Source organism: Zonotrichia albicollis, chromosome 14 (assembly GCF_047830755.1).
Source record: "Zonotrichia albicollis isolate bZonAlb1 chromosome 14, bZonAlb1.hap1, whole genome shotgun sequence".
In the NCBI taxonomy this organism is placed as follows: domain Eukaryota; kingdom Metazoa; phylum Chordata; class Aves; order Passeriformes; family Passerellidae; genus Zonotrichia; species Zonotrichia albicollis.
In genome coordinates, this window is record NC_133832.1 from 11,031,111 (window position 1) to 11,053,859 (window position 22,749).

General features: G+C 41.2%; 1 protein-coding gene across 7 annotated transcripts in view; it reads left to right on the top strand.

The window, feature by feature from the left end:
* The window catches only part of TENM1 (teneurin transmembrane protein 1), a 770,124-nt gene extending 748,540 nt beyond the window's left edge, over positions 1 to 21,584 (top strand). For all 7 annotated transcript variants that reach the window (XM_026791932.2, XM_005484457.4, XM_074551699.1 and 4 more), the window contains 7 exons: positions 932 to 1,104; positions 3,350 to 3,585; positions 9,479 to 9,775; positions 13,805 to 14,192; positions 14,886 to 16,106; positions 16,600 to 16,742; positions 18,133 to 21,584. In XM_026791932.2, coding sequence (XP_026647733.2) covers positions 932 to 1,104; positions 3,350 to 3,585; positions 9,479 to 9,775; positions 13,805 to 14,192; positions 14,886 to 16,106; positions 16,600 to 16,742; positions 18,133 to 18,891 — 3,217 coding nt within the window. In that variant the 3' untranslated portion in view covers positions 18,892 to 21,584. The remainder of the gene's footprint in view (positions 1 to 931; positions 1,105 to 3,349; positions 3,586 to 9,478; positions 9,776 to 13,804; positions 14,193 to 14,885; positions 16,107 to 16,599; positions 16,743 to 18,132) is intronic.
* Positions 21,585 to 22,749: the final 1,165 nt, after the last annotated feature.

Genomic DNA, 22,749 nt, shown 5'->3' on the forward strand with positions numbered 1-22,749 from the left:
TGCAATATCAGTGAGTTGTCTTAGGTGAATAAAAACACGTCAGCATCAATAAGATTTTTAAGATGTGAAGCATTATTACGAAACAATATCAAGCACCAAGCAATGCTTTGTGCTGATTTCTGTGTGAACCATCAGAAAGAAGAAATATGTTGATAGAACTGAAATGACCTGTTAGAAATGCTGCTTCAGAGCTCTGGAATTAATTATTGACTTTTTGGTAACATGGCCTGATTCACAATCAAGTACCTTGAGCTGCAAGAATTTCTTTAGCACTGATGAAGTTTAGGTGAACTGAAATGTAGTGCTCTGGATTCTAGGTGAGAAGCTCCTGCTGATTTAAGTAGACCCATGGGAAACAAAACACAAGAGCAAAACCCATGTAGGCAACTTATTTCCTGCAGATTTCAATCTAATTTTATCACTGTTGTTACGCCTTGGGTCCCCTTTTTGCATTCACCACTCATATTATGTGCTTCACACATCTGTGACAAAAGGCAGCTTTTAAGCGTTGCAGAAGGTAAGAACTGGTTTTGTTTAATTTTATGGGTATGAAAATGCAGTTTTAGGGTGAGTTGGATGCCTGACCACCGAGTGACCTCCAGTGGCCTCACTCCTGCATCGCAGCCCACTGGGGAGGCCCCAGCCAGCTGTGAGCAGCACAGAAAGCTCTGGCAGGGGCTGAGTGATGTAGGTAGCATCTCGCAGTATTCACACTTGTATCTGATCCAGCACCTCTGAAAGAGACTCCTAGCAGGAATTCAGACTAGGTACTGAATGCATTTTGAGTGACTAAATGGAGCAGTTTTTACCTTTTTACTGACTGCGCAGTGTTGACAATGCTTCCTACTTCTTTCACTATTTTTTCTGGTTTTACGAGTATCTACATGACAACAGGGGTGTATTTTGATGGCTCTTTAACATCATTTTGCAGGTATGACTCTGATGGCCACCTGACCAATGCAACCTTCCCGACAGGGGAAGTCAGCAGCTTCCACAGCGATGTTGAAAAACTGACACGAGTGGAACTTGATACTTCCAACAGGGAGAATGTGATCACAGCCACAAACTTCTCAGCTACCTCTACAATATATACTTTAAAGCAAGGTATTAAAAGCATTTCTGTTATTTCTTCCCTAATCACTAGACATTACTGCATTTTTCACTGTCAGCCAGAAAAAAAAAAACACTTTAGATTTAGTTCATTTGTTTCTTCCATGTTTCAGCACCAACAGCTGCAATTCTGCTGGGCTACCAGTTAGAAAAAGCCACAAGTGAATTCTTCTTCTGCTAGAAGAATTCCATGCATAAACCTAATTATTGAAATCTCTGATGTCTCCAGGCTTTACATGCTACTTTCTCCTGCAGTATTTGGAGAACTTGAACTAACTTGCAATACACTGAGCTTTGTTATTTTCAGAAATACTTCCCAGAAGAATGACAGGTTCCACTGACATTTTAGCACTGAAATGCTGCCTTTGGCTAATACTGTGTATTCTTCCTGGTAGTTCTGTGACCTGATGACAGCACTTGTAGAAAAGGGGAGAATGTGGCCCATCTCTGCTAGTGGCTACCTCGGGGATTAGTTTTTGACTCTACCCCTGTAGACACCACAGTATTTCCCTGGTAATATCATATATCTCAAAAAAACCCTGCTTTCTGCCTAATAGAAGTGTGCCAGTGTCCTCCTGCAGATTTTGCAGATTTATCACCGGAGTTCTGGGTTTACATAGTTTAATCGATCTGGGGTCTTTTGTCCTTGTTGGGTTTTTTTGTTGTCAATGGATTACTCAGGCTTTGAGAGAGCAGGTGCTGGGAAATAGCTCTCTGATGTCTTTCCAGGTCTGCTGTAAAAAAGCTCTGTAATTGAGCTCATCACAGAACTTTTCTTTCTCTCAAGTTTTGATCTACAAGAAAAAACTAGGAAGAACTCGCCTCAAAAGATACCGATGCATTTCTCTTTACTATTGTGTGGTAGAGACAGCACTGCATAAATAGAAATAATTATATTGTTCTGTCACCTGCTAAGCTTTGTCCAAGTGACTCCATCTGCTCTCTGCACCGTCTGCTGCCTGATCTGTCTGTCCTTAAATCTGAAACTCTTCAAAGTTGTTAAATTATCAAAGTCTGTGTCAGGAAAGTGCTTGCACACAACAGGCAGTGCCAGAAATTAACAGCTATAGTTATTATTGTATGTGTCTCATAAATTCATATAATTTACATGTTTACATATCTCTGAAAAACTAGCACAAAGCACCCTGTGAACAGCCAGTCAGATGTGATATCCTTACATCCAATTATCTTTACTTTCTGGTATACCCTACTGTTTTCCTTGTATTAGTATCTCAAGAGCTGGACCAGTTACTTCCATGTGGACTGGCTTTAAAAAAAGGATACTTTGGATACTCCCTAGCTGGAGTGAGTTCAGTCTCATTGTAAGGGTGAGACTTCTGTTTTGTATGTTAGCACTAAACTCAGGCTCATGTTGGTGTTCCTCCTGCAGCTGAGCTGCAGGAACCTCCATATCCCAGCCTGAGCAGATGCCAGCGTGGCCCAGCTCTGCCTGCAGAGGAGGCATGGCACTGCCCAGGCAAGGGAAAGGAGCTTCAGTGTCTGGTGCCTTCATTTACTCTCAGTGGAGACCTGCTCTGAACCCTCCACACACTTCTGGTAGTTCTGGGGAGAAGAGGGAGGCTGTGCTGGGTCACCCCAGCTCCCTTAACAGCCCTCTGTGGCACAGTCCTGAGCCCCTGGAGCTGCTCACTGTGCCACCACTGCTGATCCATTTGTTTTTCTGGCCACAGTCACTTCCCAGTTGTTCTGTTGCACCACAAGCTTCAGCCTTGTGTCTGATCGTCCCTGTGCCTCAGCCCTGGGTCCTGCTGCTAATGGGGAAGAGTAAAAGCTTTTTGTACAGTGACACAGAGAAAATGGGAGACTGGCTGTCAGCCTAGATATTTGGAAACCAGCTTTCTTGTTTGACCTCAGATACTCTTGCAGTTGTTCAAGCTGTACATTTTCCTGTTTCCTGCAACATGCTAAGATCATCACAATATTGATGGTCAGTACTCAGCTTATGGTTTTACACATTTTTAAGCTGAAAGCAAAAATCCTTTATTCCTGCTGTGGAAAACCTTCATGATGGAAATCATCAGGCCAAATGTAATAAAAAGCTCTTCACACTTGGGAAGGTCTGGAGGTTACAGCTTGCAAAACTCACACTGTGGTTGGGGCTCAGCTGTCTGTAACCTCCCTGGGTTACAAACTGAGCCCTGCTGTGCCTAAAATTTGGTTTATAAATCTGGAGATCTGCACTTCTCTCTGTTCCCTGATTTTTGTTGTTTTTTGACAGATAACACACAGAACATCTACAGGATCAGCCCAGATGGGTCCCTGAGAGTCACCTTTGCCAGTGGAATGGAAATCACTCTGAACACAGAACCTCACATTCTAGCAGGGGTTGTCAGCCCCACGCTGGGGAAGTGCAATATCTCCCTTCCTGGAGAGCATAACTCAAATCTCATTGAATGGAGGCAAAGGAGGGAGCAGACCAAAGGCAATATCTCTACATTTGAGAGAAGGCTAAGGGTAAGGCTTCCTCTTGTGTAAGTGTAGAGTTCCCTTTGAAAGCCATTGAAGTAAAATCATGTTGAAATGTTATACTTCATAAGAATGAAAATTTTGTATCAGTGGTGGGCCCAGCCATGAATTTCAAAACCAAACTCCTCCAACAGTTTCAGGGATGTTTGATCTCTGTTTGATTTTGATTGTAAGATTTGACCTCAAGACATAATTAGTTCTTTTCTTCCCATTCTTTTTCAACTAAGAACTTAATTATGGCTTTGGAAGAAGCTGTGAGCAAAGGACCATGCACAGTTACCCTGGCACAGCAGCAAAGTTGGAGCCACATTTTGCACCTCTCAGATCTATCAACCCTTTTTATTCTGGGGGAGCTGAGGGGTGCCAGCGCTGCCCAGGGCAGAGCCTCTTGCAGGACACACTTTGGGTGTCTTTCCTTGGACTCAGAGTGATGTGGAGCCTCCCTGTGTATCCAGACAGGCTGTGTATTTAATTCTGCCCTCTCCCACATGCTCTGAAACCCCCAGCTCCCTCTGGCTGGGTTACACCACAGCTCCAAGAAAGACTTGCTTTAACATTGCATCGTTGGTTTATTTTTACCTGTGAGTACAATGACAGATGGTCAACATTTAGCATTTAATTACATAACACCATGGCTCAAAGAGATTGCTACTTTGCTAAACAGGTTTTTTATTAAATCAGTTGTGGTTTTCACATGAATACCACTTAAAATGCCTGTACCAATTGTACAACTGGGAATTTTTGCCTTAAAAATATTGTGTTATTGACTACAACCTTTCTGGATAGGAATTATGTCTGAAGATACACCTGTTAGCTCTGAAAATATAGAGATGGTTATTAAAATCCCTGGATTGTCAAAACCACCAAAATCAAAACCATCTCATTTTGATTATGAGATACTATAGATTTTTTTTAAGTGTACCATCTGTTTGCTTTTGAACTGCTCAATCAAAAATACAAGACTTGGAAGATCTGGCCAGACTGGGCACTGTATGTAAAACACCTGTTTGAAAGGGCATTGTTGAGATTTGACAGTCACAGTTACTTTTTAGGATCTTGCAAGCAGGCAAAAGCTTCTTTTAGTTCTTGCCCACCTCCTGCCTCCTTCCTCTCCAAATGAGTGTGAGCCCTGTCTGGGGAGGGAGCTGAACTTAGCACTGTGACAAACATGTTAAGATTTGGGCAGGATCCAAACTGTGCTTCCTTGGCTCATGTTGCCTATTTAGTTGGAGGCTTTCTGTGTGACTTTGTGCTTAAATAACAGTACGGCACATTGTTCTACAAGAATCTTATGTAAAAAGATGGTAAACAGAAAGGATTTAATCAGTCATCTATTCTGCTTACATTTCCAGGGACTGGTTGTTCATCACAATTCTGTTTAATACAACCACTTAATCTTGCAGAGTTTCTCCATTATGCAGTTTGTATTTTCTATTGTTGAAATTGACTGCAGTTTCTTTTGCATTTTCACTTGTTTCTATGTGATCTTTAACACTGCCTGGCAAAAAACAAAAAAAAACAAAAAAAAAACAAAAAAAAAAAAAAAAAAAAAAAAAAGGAAATTTACAAATTGGTCAGGATTAAATGAATTCTGGCTGGAGACATAAGTTGTTCATTGAAATATTGCAACACTGAGGGTATCCAGAGGTCAACTGATTGACCTGCCTTTGGAATAGGCTGTTGGTGGACAAAACCACTCATGTATTCCTCCTCCTTCCCCTTCACTTTCATCCAGAGAGAGGATGGAAGGTGAAAGACAAGCATAAGAATAATTTTGGTATGCTTATGTCTTTTACTCTTTGTCCTTCTAAAGTATGCACTAACAAAAGAGCTCTTGAGAACATTGCCTTCTTATTTCTGTAAGCTGTGCCTTTTTATACCTACCCAAGATCAAGAGCACTTAGGAATTGTCCCCTGCCTGCTCAAAAGGACAAGCCAGGTGCCTGTATTGCTGTCCTGGCTGTACCGAGCTCTAGGATTGTTGTTCTGAGAGCTGTAGGGAAACCTGGTGGGACAGCACAGGTTCCTCTAAAAGGAGGGTTTTAGAGTGGAAAGGAGGAGAAATGTTAGAATTATAGAATCATTTATATTTGAAAAGACCTCTAAGATCATCAAGTCCAATTGTATTCTGCACAAAGGAGCCACCATGTAAATAGGCACAAGAGAAAGGGACAGAGGGACTGCTGAGGCTGGTAAGACCACGAAGAAGAACTTTGGAGAATAGCAGAAATATCTGGATCCTGGAGTTCATCTGTAGCGCTGAGATGCCTGCATGGTATGCTGGTGGAATGGAGTCACTGGAGATGGAAGGAGCTGGAACAGTAGAGCAAAGGAATCTACCCAGACACGGCTCTCTTTTCTTGGTGGTTATAGGAAATGCAGCACAGCAGGAACAACAGAAACATCCTATAGTGTGTTTGGAACAGTATACCGAATAATGAAATGGATTTAGGGCTTGCTGTGGACAGATCCTTGAGTACTGCTGGGAAAAAAAATTGTATCATTGAAAGTCATTATGCTGGATGAGATTCTGGACAGACCTTCTGAAAACTTTTAGTGAGTTATATTTTTAAAATAAAGTATTTAAATACTTAATATGCCATGCCTGGCACAATAGGAAGTGTGTTAGAAAGCTTGCAATGTAGGGCAGAAAGAACTGTGCTGAACTTTGAAAATACATGTAAAGAAAAGCTCTGGGGACTGGAGCAGTTCTCAATGGAAATGAACAGACTTGCAGGAGCCCTCAGTTAAAGAAAAAACAGCACAATGGAAGAGTTTTCTAAGAGAGAAAAAATAGCATAGAAATGAGGTATAAAGATGTTACTTAGAAATCAGTCCTGATACCATCAGTGAAACAAATGGCTTTGACTGCTAAAAGGTATAAATTAGAAGGCAGGTAGCTGGGGATGAGATAAAGGATAACCTACTTGAAGAGAAGAAAGAGAATAAAGCTTTTCCTTATCTGCCTGGTCCTAACTTTTTAATTCTAATAGCAATTAGCAACACTCTTGAAAGCATGTGACTCTATTAGTTTTATTTCCAGTTTTGGAAAGAGGCCACTGTTAGCATGTTCTGAATAAGGCTGGAAATATTGGGTTTTAAAAGATTGGATTTCTGCATGGTGTGAATTCCCTGCTCTGGAGATAGGACAGAAGTTAACTGAAATGCTGGAACAGTCATCTAACTTTATCTCAGGGTCTAAATCAATGTGGGAAACAGAAATTAACCACAGGTTTCCTTTAAGTGAAGAACTGCTTGCCCCAGCACTTCCTGAACATATATAAAACACTCTGTGGGCATGTATGCATTTTATATTAATAATAAATCTATGTACAATCAGGCATTTTAACATCAATCTTAATCTAGCAAGACTTCTTTTTTATCAATTGAACTGCTATTTTAATTGACTTCTAAAAATGAAGCAAAGACTGCTGTTAAATCTGATGAGCACGATGCATAGTAATACACTGATTAGAATGCAGCTCTGCTCCCTCCTGACTTTTGCATAACTTGAGGAACGTGGCATTGGATGCAGTCCAGGTTTTATAACTGAATGTCTACAAAATTGAAAATTGAATGCTTGGTCAGTCCTAATTTTTTCTCTTTTTTTAAATTTTTTTTTAATAACAACAACAAAAGTAACTCACTGGCCTCAGTTCAAAAGTCCTGCAGACTCAGGCTTTGACAACCATGTTCGTTATTGCACTTAGCAAATGATCTCTCTTTATTTACCAGTCTTACAGCAAATTCTAAAGATGGGACCAAGTCCTCTGCCAGGGTGTATGAGTTTGCATTGGCTCAAACCAAAACACAGACAAGGAAAGAATGCAATTATCTCATCTGGCTTACATATCAGGCAGGGTGGAAATTAAACCAAAGAAGTGCACGTTTATGTGATACTTACACTGCAAAATTTCTAGGTAAAAACTAGCGGAAGTAGTCAACAAATGTTTAAAAAATATAAAATAAATATATCTTTTTAGGTACTTCTGACATTACTGAAATCAGCTGAATTTTCTCCCTGTTTTCATTAGCTGGTATTCCAACCTGACATTGCTTTCAGGTACCAGTTTTCTGGCTCGTAGCAGAGCACAAGCTCCAGCCACTCTCAGGGGGTCCTTGCTATGGTTTATCTGTCTTGGAGGAGGCATCTCATGAAGCCACTGGGATTTGAAATCAGCTTGTCAATAGCAGCATTGAGATGAGTCCTCCTACCCATTTATGATCCTGTCTTGCTTTGAGAACGGTGTTAAGCTTCACTTTAATAGAAGAAAGTAAACAAATGGGACATAAAATGTGCAATGTAAGGAAAGTATTTTAACCTTATTTTAACTCTGTGAGTTTTCAATTACTGCTGCTTTCCACTTCACTGCTAATTCTGCCTCTCTTTGGTTTTCATTCTTATTTTTTGTATAGTCTCTGAAATTCAGATTGCAAGCAATTTGTTTTCAAGGCTCTTCTTTCTCCTAACTGCATTCTACAATGATAGTAATAGCAATAATAACATTAAACATGTACATGGAACAGAAATGAATAAGACACAGGGTATGCCTCCTGCTTGCTTTTAATTTATTTTTCCACCAAGAAAAAATAAAATTTCAGAAATTTGAAGAAGTTTGCTAAAAAATATATTAAACCATCAGTCTGTATACAAGCAAATGTAGTTGAACTGAGCATCACATTTTACTTGGGCTCCTTAACTATCATTAGAGCATAAATTGTAATAGTTACAGCAGTCTACAGGGGTATATAGGTATTTTACAGCTATTGTAAATGAACACTATTAAAGTTAGACATGTGTGTATATAAAACTCCAGAAATGGTAGTTGAAGAAAGAACACCTGCTTTTCTAGATACTGTGATTATTTTGTATCTAAAAACAAAACAAAAAAGAAATGTTCATTCTAATCACATCTTGAATTATTAACCAAGATTTATTAACCCTTTACTCCATGGCTGTGCCTCCAGGTCTCAGAGAGGAGCAAGCACAGAGCCCCACTCTGTGCTGACACCTGCACTGGCATTGTCTGTGCTGTCAGGAAGTCATTCATGGGAACAGAGTGTTCAGATGAAATGTGGTAGATTAATGCAACAAGCACATTGGGCATTGATCTGAAAAAGACATGTCAATGAACAATATTTTATGGTTCCTTAAATTGTTTATCAGATTTAAATGGTGTTTAATAGAGACTTCCCAGTGACTGAATGATCTAAAGATGCCATCCTGTAAAGATGATGATAGCACTGGATAAATGTATTTTGTCTTCATGAGTCTGACTCAGTTCTGAACTTGATTTCAGATTGAGCACTGGGCTGTGTCCCACCTGTCAGACACAGCAGTTGCTGCTCCCAGATGTGGTGAGAGCAGCAAGGAGCATGGCCAGTACCGGTACCAGCCAGTGCTGCTGGCTCTGAGAGTCTGGGGGGAGGTGGCTTTGTGAGGACACTGCTGAGCAGGGTCAGCTCTGCCCTTTGCAGCACCAGCATGTGCTGTGAGGGCTGTCCCAGAGCACCAGCTGACCTGTCAGTGTTAACAGAATTCAAGAGAGGATGCGAGATAGTAGATCTTTCTTAGTGTGTGGATTTAACTACACATCTCTGGCTGGAATCAAGAATTTAATCCACAGCTGAGAAGAAAGAAGAAAAATTCAGGAAAAGGTGAGAACAGAGGTGAGGGTTTATACCATGGAAACATCTTGTAATGCCAAATATAGTAATACTGAGTGCAAGGAACAATTTTCCCGTTTCTCATCTGAATCTTTCCTCTTTTCTTGTCTTCACTAAGGCCCAACTCACAAAGTTAAAGCATTGCTCACTTTGATTAGGGCTGACAGAGACCTGTCAGCCTTGTGTCCTTACTGTACTGTACCTCTGTGTTTAGACCCACAACAGAAACCTGCTCTCCATTGACTTTGACCACGTGACCAGAACAGGGAAGATTTATGATGATCATCGGAAATTCACTCTTCGGATCATGTACGACCAAACAGGACGCCCCATTTTGTGGTCCCCCATCAGCAAGTACAATGAGGTCAATATCACTTATTCCCACTCTGGATTGGTCACCTACATCCAAAGAGGAACCTGGACTGAGAAAATGGAGTATGATGCAAGTGGGAACATCGTCTCCAGAACATGGGCAGATGGTAAAATATGGAGTTACACATATCTAGAAAAGGTAAATTATTTTAAAAGTGGGGTTTGTGCCAAGGCAAAAAAATTTGGGGTTTATTATATTTATTTTCAATATTGTATTTCTTTATTATATTTATTATATAATTTTTGAGCTATGTTGCTAATGCTGCCTCTTGCAAGAGTATTTAAGACTTTTAAAACAGAAAATGCATAGAATTACATAACTAGATAAAAATGTCTCTGGATATGCTCAGACGTACATATCTATCACCTGCTCAAACCTGACACAGTTTAGTTCTGAAGAAAGTTATCAGCACCTCAGGCTTGTTTAATTGGTAAATCAAAACAACTTTTCAGTCTCAGTCCAAGTTCAAGTGAACAAAAGACACCCTAACTGCTGAAAATCAAGTTGCTGCTCTGGATAACAGTCAGAAAGATAACAGTCCTGAAAGAGAACTTTTTCTCCCCACAAACAGTTCTTTCAAGCCAAAATTAGGAACCCGTGAGCACAAGCTTACGTGTTCAATGTTGTATTTTAAACAAGGGATTGATCCTCTGAGAAAGCTTACTGCAGTATTTATGGGGGCCATTCTGGGAAGAAATACTGATATGAAATTATTTATTGCTCTGCTTTTGTGGTGACTTTGCATCTAAATTCCCTGAATATTGTAAGTTCCATCTATGTCTAGAGGCAATGGTCACAAAACATGGAGGTAAATATTGTACAAACCAAGGAGGACCATCTTCATCTGTAATAGCATTTTGTTTGGTCTTGTCTTTCAAAACCAGAAAGCCAGTCTGTATTTTTAAAGCTTTCAGAACTCAGTGCAAACTCATATTCAAAGTTTTTTAAATAGCAGCATCTTGGACTATCCAGTATACCCAGAGTTAGCAGAACATTTTCTCTGAACCTGTAAACCACAGGAAAAGGCTATGGGGGGTGTGGGGCAGAAGAGGTAACGTTGATAGGAGGAAATCCACACAGGAAATCCAGTGACTTTGAAGTTACTTGTATATTAAAGGGTTCCAAATGTGTACTTCTAAGATAAACTCTGCTGTACTTATTTTTAATGTATTTAAGATCCTCAAAAAACTTAAACCTAACCCAGTGAAAAAAAATTATCAAGACTGGAAAATGCATAGAAATGTGATTCCTTCTTGTCTGCATGCAGTGTGGTTCTTGCATGTGTTAACAAGATGGGCAAACCCCAGGAGCTTCAGAAGTTTGTTTCAGATAAATTTGTCAGGGCTTTTTTTGTCTGTATGCTCTTTAGGAAATTACAAGTAAACAGGCATTTTCTACAGCTTTCAAATATTTGGGCAATGTGCCTTTTGGAGGAATCTTTTACTTTTTTCTTTGGACCTAATGGACTGTAATTTTGGAAAGATGTATGCTTCTTATCTTTCCAAACCACTTCGTTTGTTCTTACTTTATGATGAGATTATAAATAAAGTCATATAACTTAACACTGTTATTCTAGAATTCTACACAAAAGGCCAAATCCTGATCTTGTAGAAGCAGTGGCAAAAGCTTACTGGTTCAGGTAGCAGCTTGGGTAATGCAGTAACTTGTCATTAAAATTATGGAAAGTCATTCACACCATGGACAATAATCTCCCAGCTATTTAATGTACTTCCGTGACTGTTGTTTCTTGTGCCAAAGAAAGATTAATTCACTGTCAAAATTAGACATTGAAATATAACTTTGTGGCTTCATTAAAGTCAATAACTCATTGTGTTAATTATGTAATGATTGCTAAAGGTTTTCTGAAGCCTTGTAAGATCCAATAATTCCTTACATTAAAAAAAAATCAATTCTATAGGTCGCTTCCAATTCATAGTTATTTAATTCTTCATTTTTATCACTAGATGAGTTAATTGTACACCTTCAAAAATCTCTGCCCCTTAGAAAATTAGCTCAAATAAATAAGATATTAAAAAGCACTATGACATTAGCATTGTAAATAATTCTTACTGATGAGATTCAGTTCCTCTTGTTTGGTCACTTTCCTCAATTAGTAAAAACTGTTATCTCCTGAATACTCCAAACTCACTTTCAAAATCTGGCAGACAAAACAGATGAGTGTCTGTGTATGTCTGTTGGACAGAAATGACATCTAGTGGTGATGCTCAGCATTTGTCTATTCCCAGCAGAGCCCCCAGTAATTGGCCACTGGCTGTTTGTCTTGATACACCATACGGCATCAATCATTATGTGGTTGACCAGGCTCTGGTTGCTTTAATAAAATGACAGATTTTTGGATGTTTTATGAGCTACCCTCTGAAATCCTTTAAAACAATTAGAACCCAATTTGTGCAGTGTTGAAAAATCTATTGTAATGTTATTAGGATGAATTGGGAATTAATTTTTTTTTCTTTATGGTATCCTCTAATAGGCTTGAGAGGATACTCAGCCTCCAGCCCTTGTACTGTCTATCTTTTTATTATCCTGGACAATAGTGAAAAAGCCAAAGCACTTTTACAAAGTGCTGTAAAAATGGTACGCAGGGGCACTAAAGTTATATTGGGGATGTTTCTGATATTGTTATTCATACTCTGTCAATGGCAGACAGCTTAAAAACAGGCACGGGAGCAGTATATAGAGAGAGGCGTCACAGCAGGGCTAGGAGAGAGTTCAGCCAGTGGTTTACTGCAGACTGGAGACTCTTGACTGAAGGTGGAAACAAAACAAACACGGTGCATGTTGGAAATGGTTGGTGGAGCAGCAGTAAAGTGATAGAAAAGGCTGGGTGTGAAGGTCTGCCGTCACCAGTTGGCAGAGGGGGAGCTGGAGTGCCATATGTTGGTGCTCTCTGGCTGCTGTACAGGTGACAGATGTCTTTTGCCAAGGGCAGGAAGAGACACATCTTGGGCAGGCAGGGAGCTGGGGGTGCACAGAGGATGGCCAAGGCTGAGCCTATCTCTGCCCCTTTGAATGGGCAGTTGGTTTATTTGTTAGAGAAAAATGGCTGAGGGCCAGTGTTACTTAACACACTGCAGGGCTGATCTTAACGTGTTTTCTTCCCAGAGAAGATTTTTGAGCTTAGAGGGGAAAAGATCCTAGTTTTCTGATTTCTTTCCCTAATACTCTATGACAAAGGATTCATGCTGTTCCATGTAAGGCTTTGTTTTGTGCGATGTCTCAGTCCTGCAGATGCCTGACAAATTTGCTTATGTGCCTGGTAGGTTTGAGCTGTGGGCTAAGAGCTGGGCAGTGTTGGTGCTCCAGCACAGCTCAGACAAGGCAAGGAATGTGCAGTGCTCTGGTCCAGCCAAGCCACTTACTAGAGCTGGGGCAAGGTGACAAAGCTCCCCATAGATTTTCAGTCTGTGTTTTCAATATCTTTGTTTCAACAGTGACTGTTCACCTGCCAGCTTGTGATCTGTGACACTGTGACTTTCCATGGTGGGTGAGAAGGCATACAGAACCCAAACTTTAATTATCAATAGAAAAAATCTGATGTGCTTTCACATTCATCTGCCAGATTTCATTAATGAGCCACAATTAACCAACACAGGGCAAATACCAAGTACCTGTACAGAAATTATAGTCTTTGTAAACATTAAAAATAAGCAACAGAAGTAGTCACACCAAAGAATCTGCAGAGTATTTTCATCCATCTGTAGGCATGGAGATATTATGAACTCTGGGGCCATGTAGATATACAGGAAAAGGGCTAGGTCTGTGCTGGAGATAAGCAGAATGCCAATAAAAGCTAAACACCTTGTACATGCACAAAATCTCCCCGTTTTTGCTTCCTGAGAGGATGCCCTAAATATTTCAAAGCGACATAGCAAGTCAGCATGAGGCTGAAATGCTACTGAGAGCCACATCTGCCTTCCAGTTTGGAGGCCCTTACGTCTAGACTTGCTATGATTCTCCTCCTGTTTTGTACCACCTTGCTGGCCAGGTCTCCTGGAGCCGAAAGCTTCACTTGGAATTGTACAAACAGTAAGAGCAAACTACGAGAGTGAGTGGTTGTTTCAGCATTTCCGTAGGCTGCAGGCTCTCCCTGGCCGGCTCCCCAAGTGCCTGGTGCCCTCTGACTGTGCTGTTGCTGTTTGCTTGCAGTCGGTGATGCTCCTGCTGCACAGCCAGCGGCGCTACATCTTCGAGTACGACCAGTCGGAGTCGCTGCAGTCGGTGACGATGCCCAGCATGGTGCGCCACGCGCTGCAGACCATGCTGTCCGTGGGCTACTACCGCAACATCTACACCCCGCCCGACAGCGGCGCCGCCTTCGTGCAGGACCTGGCCCGCGACGGGCGGCTGCTGCAGACCCTGTACCCCGGCACGGGCCGCAGGGTCCTCTACAAGTACACCAAACAGTCCCGGCTCTCCGAGATCCTCTACGACACCACGCAAGTCACCTTCACTTACGAGGAGTCTTCTGGGGTTATTAAAACAATACATTTAATGCATGATGGGTTCATCTGTACCATCAGATACAGGCAAACAGGTTTGTCTAAGTGTGGCTGCTTTGCTAAAGTTTTTCTCTCCTCGTTCCTCATTCACAACACCCTGATCTTGCACTTACCTGGCATGAAATTCCATTATTTTTATGTTTACAATTTCTTATATTTTACGTTTCGCTAGAAAAATATGTGTGTATATCTCTGTGTCTGTGTCCATAGGTGTAAATAGCTGTCCCACTTGAAATACAGTTTTCTTTTTATTGCTTGGTGTGGAATAGCTCTTAGGATGTTTTGTTGGTTTTATTCCTCTGTGTGGATATTTGCTAAATACTAAATCAAGTTGGTTTATTGTTTGTATTTTCAAGTTTCCCTGTTTGCACCGTAATATAATATAAATTCAGAAGAGCTGCTTACATGAGGAAGGAAATCACCATGTGAAATAATTTTAGTTTAGAATTATCTTGTAAGTAAATAGAAATCATAATTATGAATAAAACAGCATTCACTTAAACAAATATTAATAAAATATAAATAACTTGTAGAGCAAGCATTAATGAAGGTTTGTGAGAGAACAATCTAACATATTCTTAGTTAATGGTATTTTCTGAGACAGCTAAGGAGTAGTAAGCCTAAAGAGCATACCTGAGGTCATATCCTGTCTGACCTAGATCTGTAGGATAAAGTAAACCAGGCACATAATTCTTGTTTTTCCTCTTTCCCATGTTTGTTTTGGACAGGTCCACTTATTGGTCGCCAAATCTTCAGGTTTAGTGAAGAAGGGCTTGTAAATGCCAGATTTGACTACAGCTATAACAACTTCCGTGTCACCAGCATGCAGGCCATGATCAACGAGACGCCCCTCCCCATAGATCTGTACCGTTACGTCGATGTTTCTGGCAGGACTGAACAATTTGGGAAATTCAGTGTCATTAATTACGATTTAAATCAAGTGATAACCACCACTGTGATGAAGCATACCAAAATCTTCAGTGCCAATGGTCAGGTGATAGAAGTTCAGTATGAAATTCTCAAGTCTATTGCTTACTGGATGACCATCCAGTATGATAACATGGGTCGCATGGTGATCTGTGACATACGTGTGGGGGTAGATGCCAACATAACGAGGTATTTTTACGAATATGATGCTGATGGTCAGCTCCAGACTGTGTCTGTGAATGATAAAACCCAGTGGCGCTACAGCTACGACCTTAATGGCAACATCAACTTGCTGAGCCACGGGAACAGCGCGCGCCTCACTCCTCTGAGATACGACCTGAGAGATCGCATTACCAGGCTTGGGGAAATTCAGTATAAAATGGACGAAGATGGTTTTCTCAGGCAAAGAGGCAATGAGATCTTCGAGTACAACTCTAATGGTTTGCTGAACAAAGCCTATAACAAAGTGTCTGGCTGGACTGTGCAATACTGTTATGATGGTCTTGGAAGACGAGTTGCAAGCAAATCAAGCCTAGGACAACACTTACAGTTCTTTTATGCTGATCTCTCCAACCCAATAAGAGTTACTCACTTATACAATCACACTAGCTCAGAAATAACATCCCTATATTATGATCTGCAAGGTCATCTCATTGCAATGGAATTAAGCAGTGGAGAAGAATATTATGTTGCTTGCGATAACACTGGGACGCCTCTAGCTGTGTTTAGCAGTCGAGGCCAAGTCATAAAAGAAATTTTGTACACCCCTTACGGAGAGATCTACCAGGACACCAATCCAGACTTTGAGGTTATCATTGGTTTTCATGGAGGACTCTATGATCCTCTTACTAAATTAGTCCATCTGGGGCAGCGGGACTATGACGTCATTGCTGGTCGGTGGACGACACCAAATCATCGTATATGGAAGCATCTGAATGCTGTCCCACAACCATTTAATCTCTACTCGTTTGAAAATAATTACCCAGTTGGCAAAATCCAAGACGTTGCTAAGTATACAACAGGTAAAAGTACCCTGTCTCTCATGAAAATGCCTCTAACAAAAATAAAACTTCCTCTTGAATTGTAGTATGGATTCAACATTCCGGAAATCTTTTGCATACAAAAAGTCTCTAATCTTAAATCTATTGAAGTAATTTATTTAATAGATTGCATCTTACTGAGCTTGATCTGTTTTCTCTAACATTTATGGTAACCAAGAAAATAATTAATAGCTGTTTCTGTTGCTTTTCTCAGTGCTAAAATAAGGGGAAGAATGGAAGCAGCCTAATTTGAATTTTTTCTATTACAAATAGATAGAAGGAGCACTATTGATTTTAGTATAGCTATGCTTTGTAACCAAATAATTTCTTTGCTAAAGTAAATGCTGTAGCTAGTGCAGGAAACATAAATTGATGTGAAATCATTATTTCTGCATAGCTGGAATTTCTACAGACAGCCCTCACTTTTTCTAGGATTTATGAGCCTTTTTGCCAGCATCTATTTCTTGTTTTGTAGACATTGGAAGTTGGCTAGAGCTGTTTGGTTTCCAGTTGCACAACGTGCTGCCTGGATTCCCAAAACCAGAGATAGAAGCTTTGGGGACAACATATGAACTTCTACAGCTTCAAACAAAAACCCAGGAGTGGGATCCTGGAAAGGTTAGTAAACATTGTCTTCAGCTGCTTTTAATACTAAATTAAGGAGTTTTAATAGAAAATATTCGATATCAAGGAAAAAACATGACTATATCTTTTAACGTATAAGGCAAAGCAATTTGTTTAAGAATGCTAGAAACTTTAATGTTGTCAATTATGTACTGTCATCAGAGTGGGGGAGAGGTTCAAGGAGAAGCTTTTAGCAACACAGTGAAGAAAATGTGCAGCTATTTATAGAGAAAATACCCAAATTTGAGGCACAGAATACACAAAAGAGTAAAAGTATTTGTTGTGAATATTGAAAAAAACCCACAGAAGATCTTGTGGAATTAAAAAACCAGAACAGCAGATTTTCATCTTTGTTAGCAAAGATGCCACAAGCACTGGAAAATCACTGAGGGCATAAACAGCTTTACAAGTCAGTAGCTCTGCATAATTATTGCAGGAAACAGAAATGCTGCTATGGATTTGTAAGGGGTCTGTAAATCTTAGCCTTACTCCAGGGCTTGTTTTCAGTAACAAAGAGCCAGACAGCAGCTATCAGAGTCCAGCAATCAATGTGACTGCAACAGGACCAACTGCCGATATTCTGAGCAGGCATTCGCATTCGGCATATGAGCATCTGTTAACAAAGAAACATGATTTTGCAAAGATGCCTTTCCTCTATTGTAGTCAGGAAAGAGATGCATAGAACATTTGAGAGCTCACATTCATGTTCCCAGCATTTAAGACAGTTAGCATTCACCAAGTGCAGAAGGCTGGAGGGTTGGAGCTCATGCCAGATGTGGAGCATGCCCATGGAAAATTATCACTGAGATGTTAAGCTTTTCCAAGGCACAGCAAGATGTAGTGATAGTGTTAAAAGACAAAGAGGGGCTTGGAGTGAGGTTTCTTCTAGCCTGTATGGGGAGCAAGATTGACAGATGTGATGTACTTGCCTATTGTTCTAGTGTCTCAAGACCTTCACAACCTGCTTTCCTTAAAGAATGGGCTATAAAAGTCATTACCACAGTTCTACAGAAGATGTAATTAAACACACAGAGACTAAGTAGAGCCACATGAAAGGACATGGCTTTGAATTCAGGTTTCCCTGAACTGTGAAGGGCTGAAAAAACAGCCATTAGACTAACAGTTCAAAGGGGAGGAAAAATAAAAAGAACAAATACAAAAATAGCATTTGTAATAAATAGATTGTTTGCATTTGTTTCCTAGAAATGAAGGAATCCAAGAGACAGAAAGCACTACCGTAAGCGATTAAAAAGCCTGTGCACATGTCCAGGTTCCAGCTGTGCACATTACTTTCCAAACAAATTGAAGAGCCATTCTAAGCAATTAAGAGATGAGTAGGGTGAGGTACCTTGCCTGCAAACTTGACTGATGTTTTCTTTTCCAGACTATCCTTGGTATTCAATGTGAGCTACAAAAGCAACTCCGAAACTTTATATCCTTAGACCAACTTCCTATGACGCCCAGGTATAGTGATGGCAAGTGTTCTGAAGGAGTGAAGCAACTGAGATTTGCAGCTGTTCCTTCAGTATTTGGAAAAGGCATCAAATTTGCTATAAAGGACGGTATAGTGACAGCTGACATTATCGGGGTGGCTAACGAGGACAGCCGGCGCATTGCTGCCATCCTCAACAACGCTCATTATCTGGAGAATCTGCATTTCACCATCGAGGGCCGGGACACCCATTACTTCATCAAGCTGGGCTCTTTGGAAGAAGATTTGGCCCTGATTGGCAGCACGGGCGGGCGCCGCATCCTGGAGAACGGCGTCAACGTGACGGTGTCGCAGATGACGTCGGTGATCAACGGCAGGACTAGACGCTTTGCCGACATCCAGCTGCAGCACGGCGCGCTCTGCTTCAACGTGCGCTACGGAACCACGGTGGAGGAGGAGAAGAACCATGTCCTGGAGATAGCCAGGCAGCGAGCCGTGGCTCAGGCCTGGACTAAGGAGCAGAGGCGGCTGCAGGAGGGGGAAGAAGGAATTCGGGCGTGGACAGATGGAGAGAAACAGCAGCTTTTAAGCACTGGGCGGGTACAAGGCTACGATGGATATTTTGTTTTATCTGTGGAGCAGTATCTCGAACTTTCTGACAGTGCCAATAATATTCACTTCATGAGACAGAGTGAAATAGGCAGAAGGTAACAAAGAAAATCTCTGCCTTTGCGTCACCAAAGACTGCCTGTTTTTAATCGTAAAATGGTTTATTGTATTGGTTTTTCTAGATCAGAACTCTGTATATATAAATATAGAGGAAAAAACATATCCAACTGCCTTTAAATGTGACAGAAGATGGTATTTTAATATCGTTTGTTTAACTCTTTGAGAGATGACAGTGACAATTTTTAGTTCTTGTGTGGCAGTATTCAAAAATTTCAGAAGCAGAGTCCTGCGAGCCGAGCGGCGCGACCTGCGCGCGAGGTGCCCAGGGTGACACCGCACAGCCCCGCGGGGTAGGGGCGAGCGCCACGTGCTCTGCCTTCTCCTAAAGAAACACAAGTTTTTTGTTGTTGTTGATTTAATAATTCACCAGTTATTTAAATGGTTACAGAGCCTGATTCTGCAACTCTTATTTACTGGGTGTCTTTTATCCCAGTGAGATCTCCCCTAAGTTCAAGGGATTGCATACAGAAACCAGACTGTGTATGGAAACTTTGCAGCTGCTCACCAACCCCACACATATTCCTCACAGTTAAAAGCAAAGGGATTTTCTAACCTGGGAAATCTGACTTGGGTTGGATTCAGTACGTACAAGGATGTTCCTATGGCCTTTGCTCAGCCATGGCCACCTGCCAGCTGCTCCATGCTGAACGTCACGTGTCCACCCGTGCATGTCAGGCCTCTCTCCCAGGGTTTTCCTCAGCACTGGGATATGCTGGGGTCTGGCGGCACACACAGAGCTGCCAGTCTGCTTGGTGGCACTGTGCTGGCCAGGCTTCAGCCAGAGATGGGGTGGCTAAAGCGGGCTCAGTGGGCACTGTAGTCTTCAGTAGGCCCTCCACTGGCAGGTGTGCTCCAGGCTGGGCTTTAACCCAGTGCTTTGGGGACACCCCAGCTGGGAGCCCTCACAGAGCAGTGTCAGGCCGTGCATCATCAGTCCTGTCCGTAGTCACTGGGCCAAGACTTGTCTTCACACAGATGATTTGGAAGGTGCAGTGTTGTTGGGTTCAGACATCACATTCATTTCATCTCAAATTAATAATCCTGTTGTAATACTCATTTTTTCGAGTCTGAAGAAGATTAGTGGGTTGGGAGTTGATGAACCTAAGTGTGGATAGTAAATATGTTGATAAACATAGAACATTTCGGGGATGACTCTTCACTTTTTAGCTCAATATCTAGAGCACATAGAAAAGCATTATATTGCATGGACAGAAATTTTTATTTCCCAAGGTAACATGCACTACTGGCACAGTTACTTCATAGCAGAGTAGGTGATCCTTCCTCCAGCTTGTCATTTTTATAAGACCTGATTTTCAGGAGGTGGGTCAGGCACACAGGGAGGGGGGGACAGGCAAGCAGCTTTCCAGAGGGATCTAGAAGTCTTGTTATAGAGCCTGTGTATCTCTAAGAGTGAAGTTATTGCACATTTCTTTCAGAACAAACGTAGTAAATATATTGAAACAATTTCTGCTCATATTTTCAGAAGCCAACCAAGTGCATTCTTTATCCTTCTGTCTTTTTTCCCCCCAGTTTTCTTTTTTTCCTTTGTTTTTGGGCAAGTGGAGCAGACTGTACCCAAGTTAGAGATGAGCCTGAATTGGCACCAGAGATCTGAGCCCCTCTCTGGGGTTTGAGCTCAGGTCTCAGCCTCAGCCCATTGCAGTCTCTTCCCAGATTCCTTTTGCTCCCCTGGGAGCCAGCGCAGCTTTTGGGGGTGCAGGATCAGGCTGAGGTGGAGCCTGGCCCCTGAAATCCTCATCTGTCCCCAGCCAGGGGGACCTGTGGACCAAAATCTGCACATACACATTGTGATCAGGCTCATCATTAACTAATGTACAGAACAGGGAGCTGGCGACATCCGGGTTTGACAGCTCCGATTTCTGTAATTTTCCATCAAATCACAGAGAATTTGAATACCTCCACACCAGCCTAAAAATGGACCTTCAAATCCTTGAGCCTCTAATACACTTTTAATCAATGGAAGAATAATTTATGAATTGTATATAGAGAGTGCATTCATAAATGTGATGATGTATTTTATCACTGATCCAAGATGTCAATATTAGAGTCTATTTTACTTATATTTTAAGCAATTATACTTTTTTGCAATTCACTAATGAGGATCATTTTCAAACTGCTTTAAATATCCGTTATAAACAAATATTTGGAGCTATTAGAGTTACCTTGAACAGTGCATTTCTAGTATGTAATACATATTTAGTTAGCTTGTGCCTTTAGTTTCTTAAAGTTATATTTGTATTATATGCAGGAAATGCACTTTGTATTACCTACAGCTGTGGTTTTTAATACTGCCTTGATTACTGTTGTTCTCATGTTATGCCAAAAGGTCAAAGAGTTAAATGTGTTAAAAGTTTGTCTTTGAAAGTAGATTTGGCATTTTCCCATTTCCTGGGTGCAGTCTAAGGTGCATTTTGAACAATATTTCTTATGAAAATATGGTTTCATTAAGAGTCACATGACATTACATGGCCCAGTTACACAAGCAAAAAAATGCCTTCGTCATAACAGTTTCTTAAATTTAGGAAACTAAATATAAATGTGTTGAGATGACAGTGCTCAAGAAACAAGTTATTGCTGAAGGAGCAAGCATGGGAGATTGAAGTCATATCACAGCTCCACATGGGCCAGCCAGCAGTGATTTGTGAGAACTACATGAACAAATAGCTTTGGACCGTCTTGTTCATCAACAACCTCAGATGGAGGCAGGGAATATTTCAGTCTCCATTTTTTCATTTTTTTTCTGAGTAGTTAGAGCAATTTCTCAGTGGGTTTGGGGTTTTTTAATATAGTTCTCCTTTTTCTTTTTTTTTTTTAATTTTGTATTTTGCACTATAACAAAGAGACCCAATTGAGAAAAAAGAAAAACAATAGCATGGAAATTTTTACTGTTATTTAGATCAGATAATTTGATGCTAGCATTCTGCACTGCAAACAAGGCTCTGAAAGAGGGAAAAATAAAATAAAATAATTAAAATAAAGTATAAAATAAATAAAAATAAAAATAAATAAAATCCACTATTGCACACTATCCTGTAGCAAAGTACCTACCATGAGAAATACATGCTATATTTTTTATGACCGCCAAACAAATAGCGTGTACAAGTAACATTTCCTTTGCTTTCATATTTATTTAGTAAATCTAGAACATTTCAAAGTTATAAATATATATATATAGATATCTATGTAGAACATAGCCAAATAAATATATATGAACTGGTCAATGTGCAAGTGGGTATACACACCTTGGCTCTTTGGCTTGAGCTCTCTGGTCTGATCCCTCAGCTGGCACTGGGCAGAGGTGGCCTCGTGCCCTGGCCGTGCTCTGGGGTCCCCCCTGCACCCCCTGCCCACGGAGCCCCCCAGGGCTGGGCAGGGGCAGCAGCTCCTCCAGGGTGAGCTGTTGGAAGCCAAGGTGCTGTTCCAGAAGGGAAAGTGGTTCAGCAGAGGAGCTCTGGTTCAGAGGAGACAGGCGGTGCCCGGGGTGTCCGTCCGTGTGTCCGGGCGTTCGCCGGGCGCGGGGACACCCGGGTGACACCGGCTCAGGCTGCACCAACAGCCCCAGGGCTTTGCCCATCAAACGCTGGCTGCTACGGAAACCTCTCCTTGATACAAAACATTACCAGGTGGAAAGCACCCTGACTGCCAGAGGAATCACTTCAGGCAGAAACTGGGAATGGTGGGGTTGGACTCGCTGTGGATTTGTCTGGGCATTTGTCACCTGCCATTATTTGTCTAAGGAAACGTGTTTGACAATTTCCAGTTTTTCCTTAGATCTCGTGGTGGACTTTAGCCTTTTAATAAATGTTAGTATATCAGATT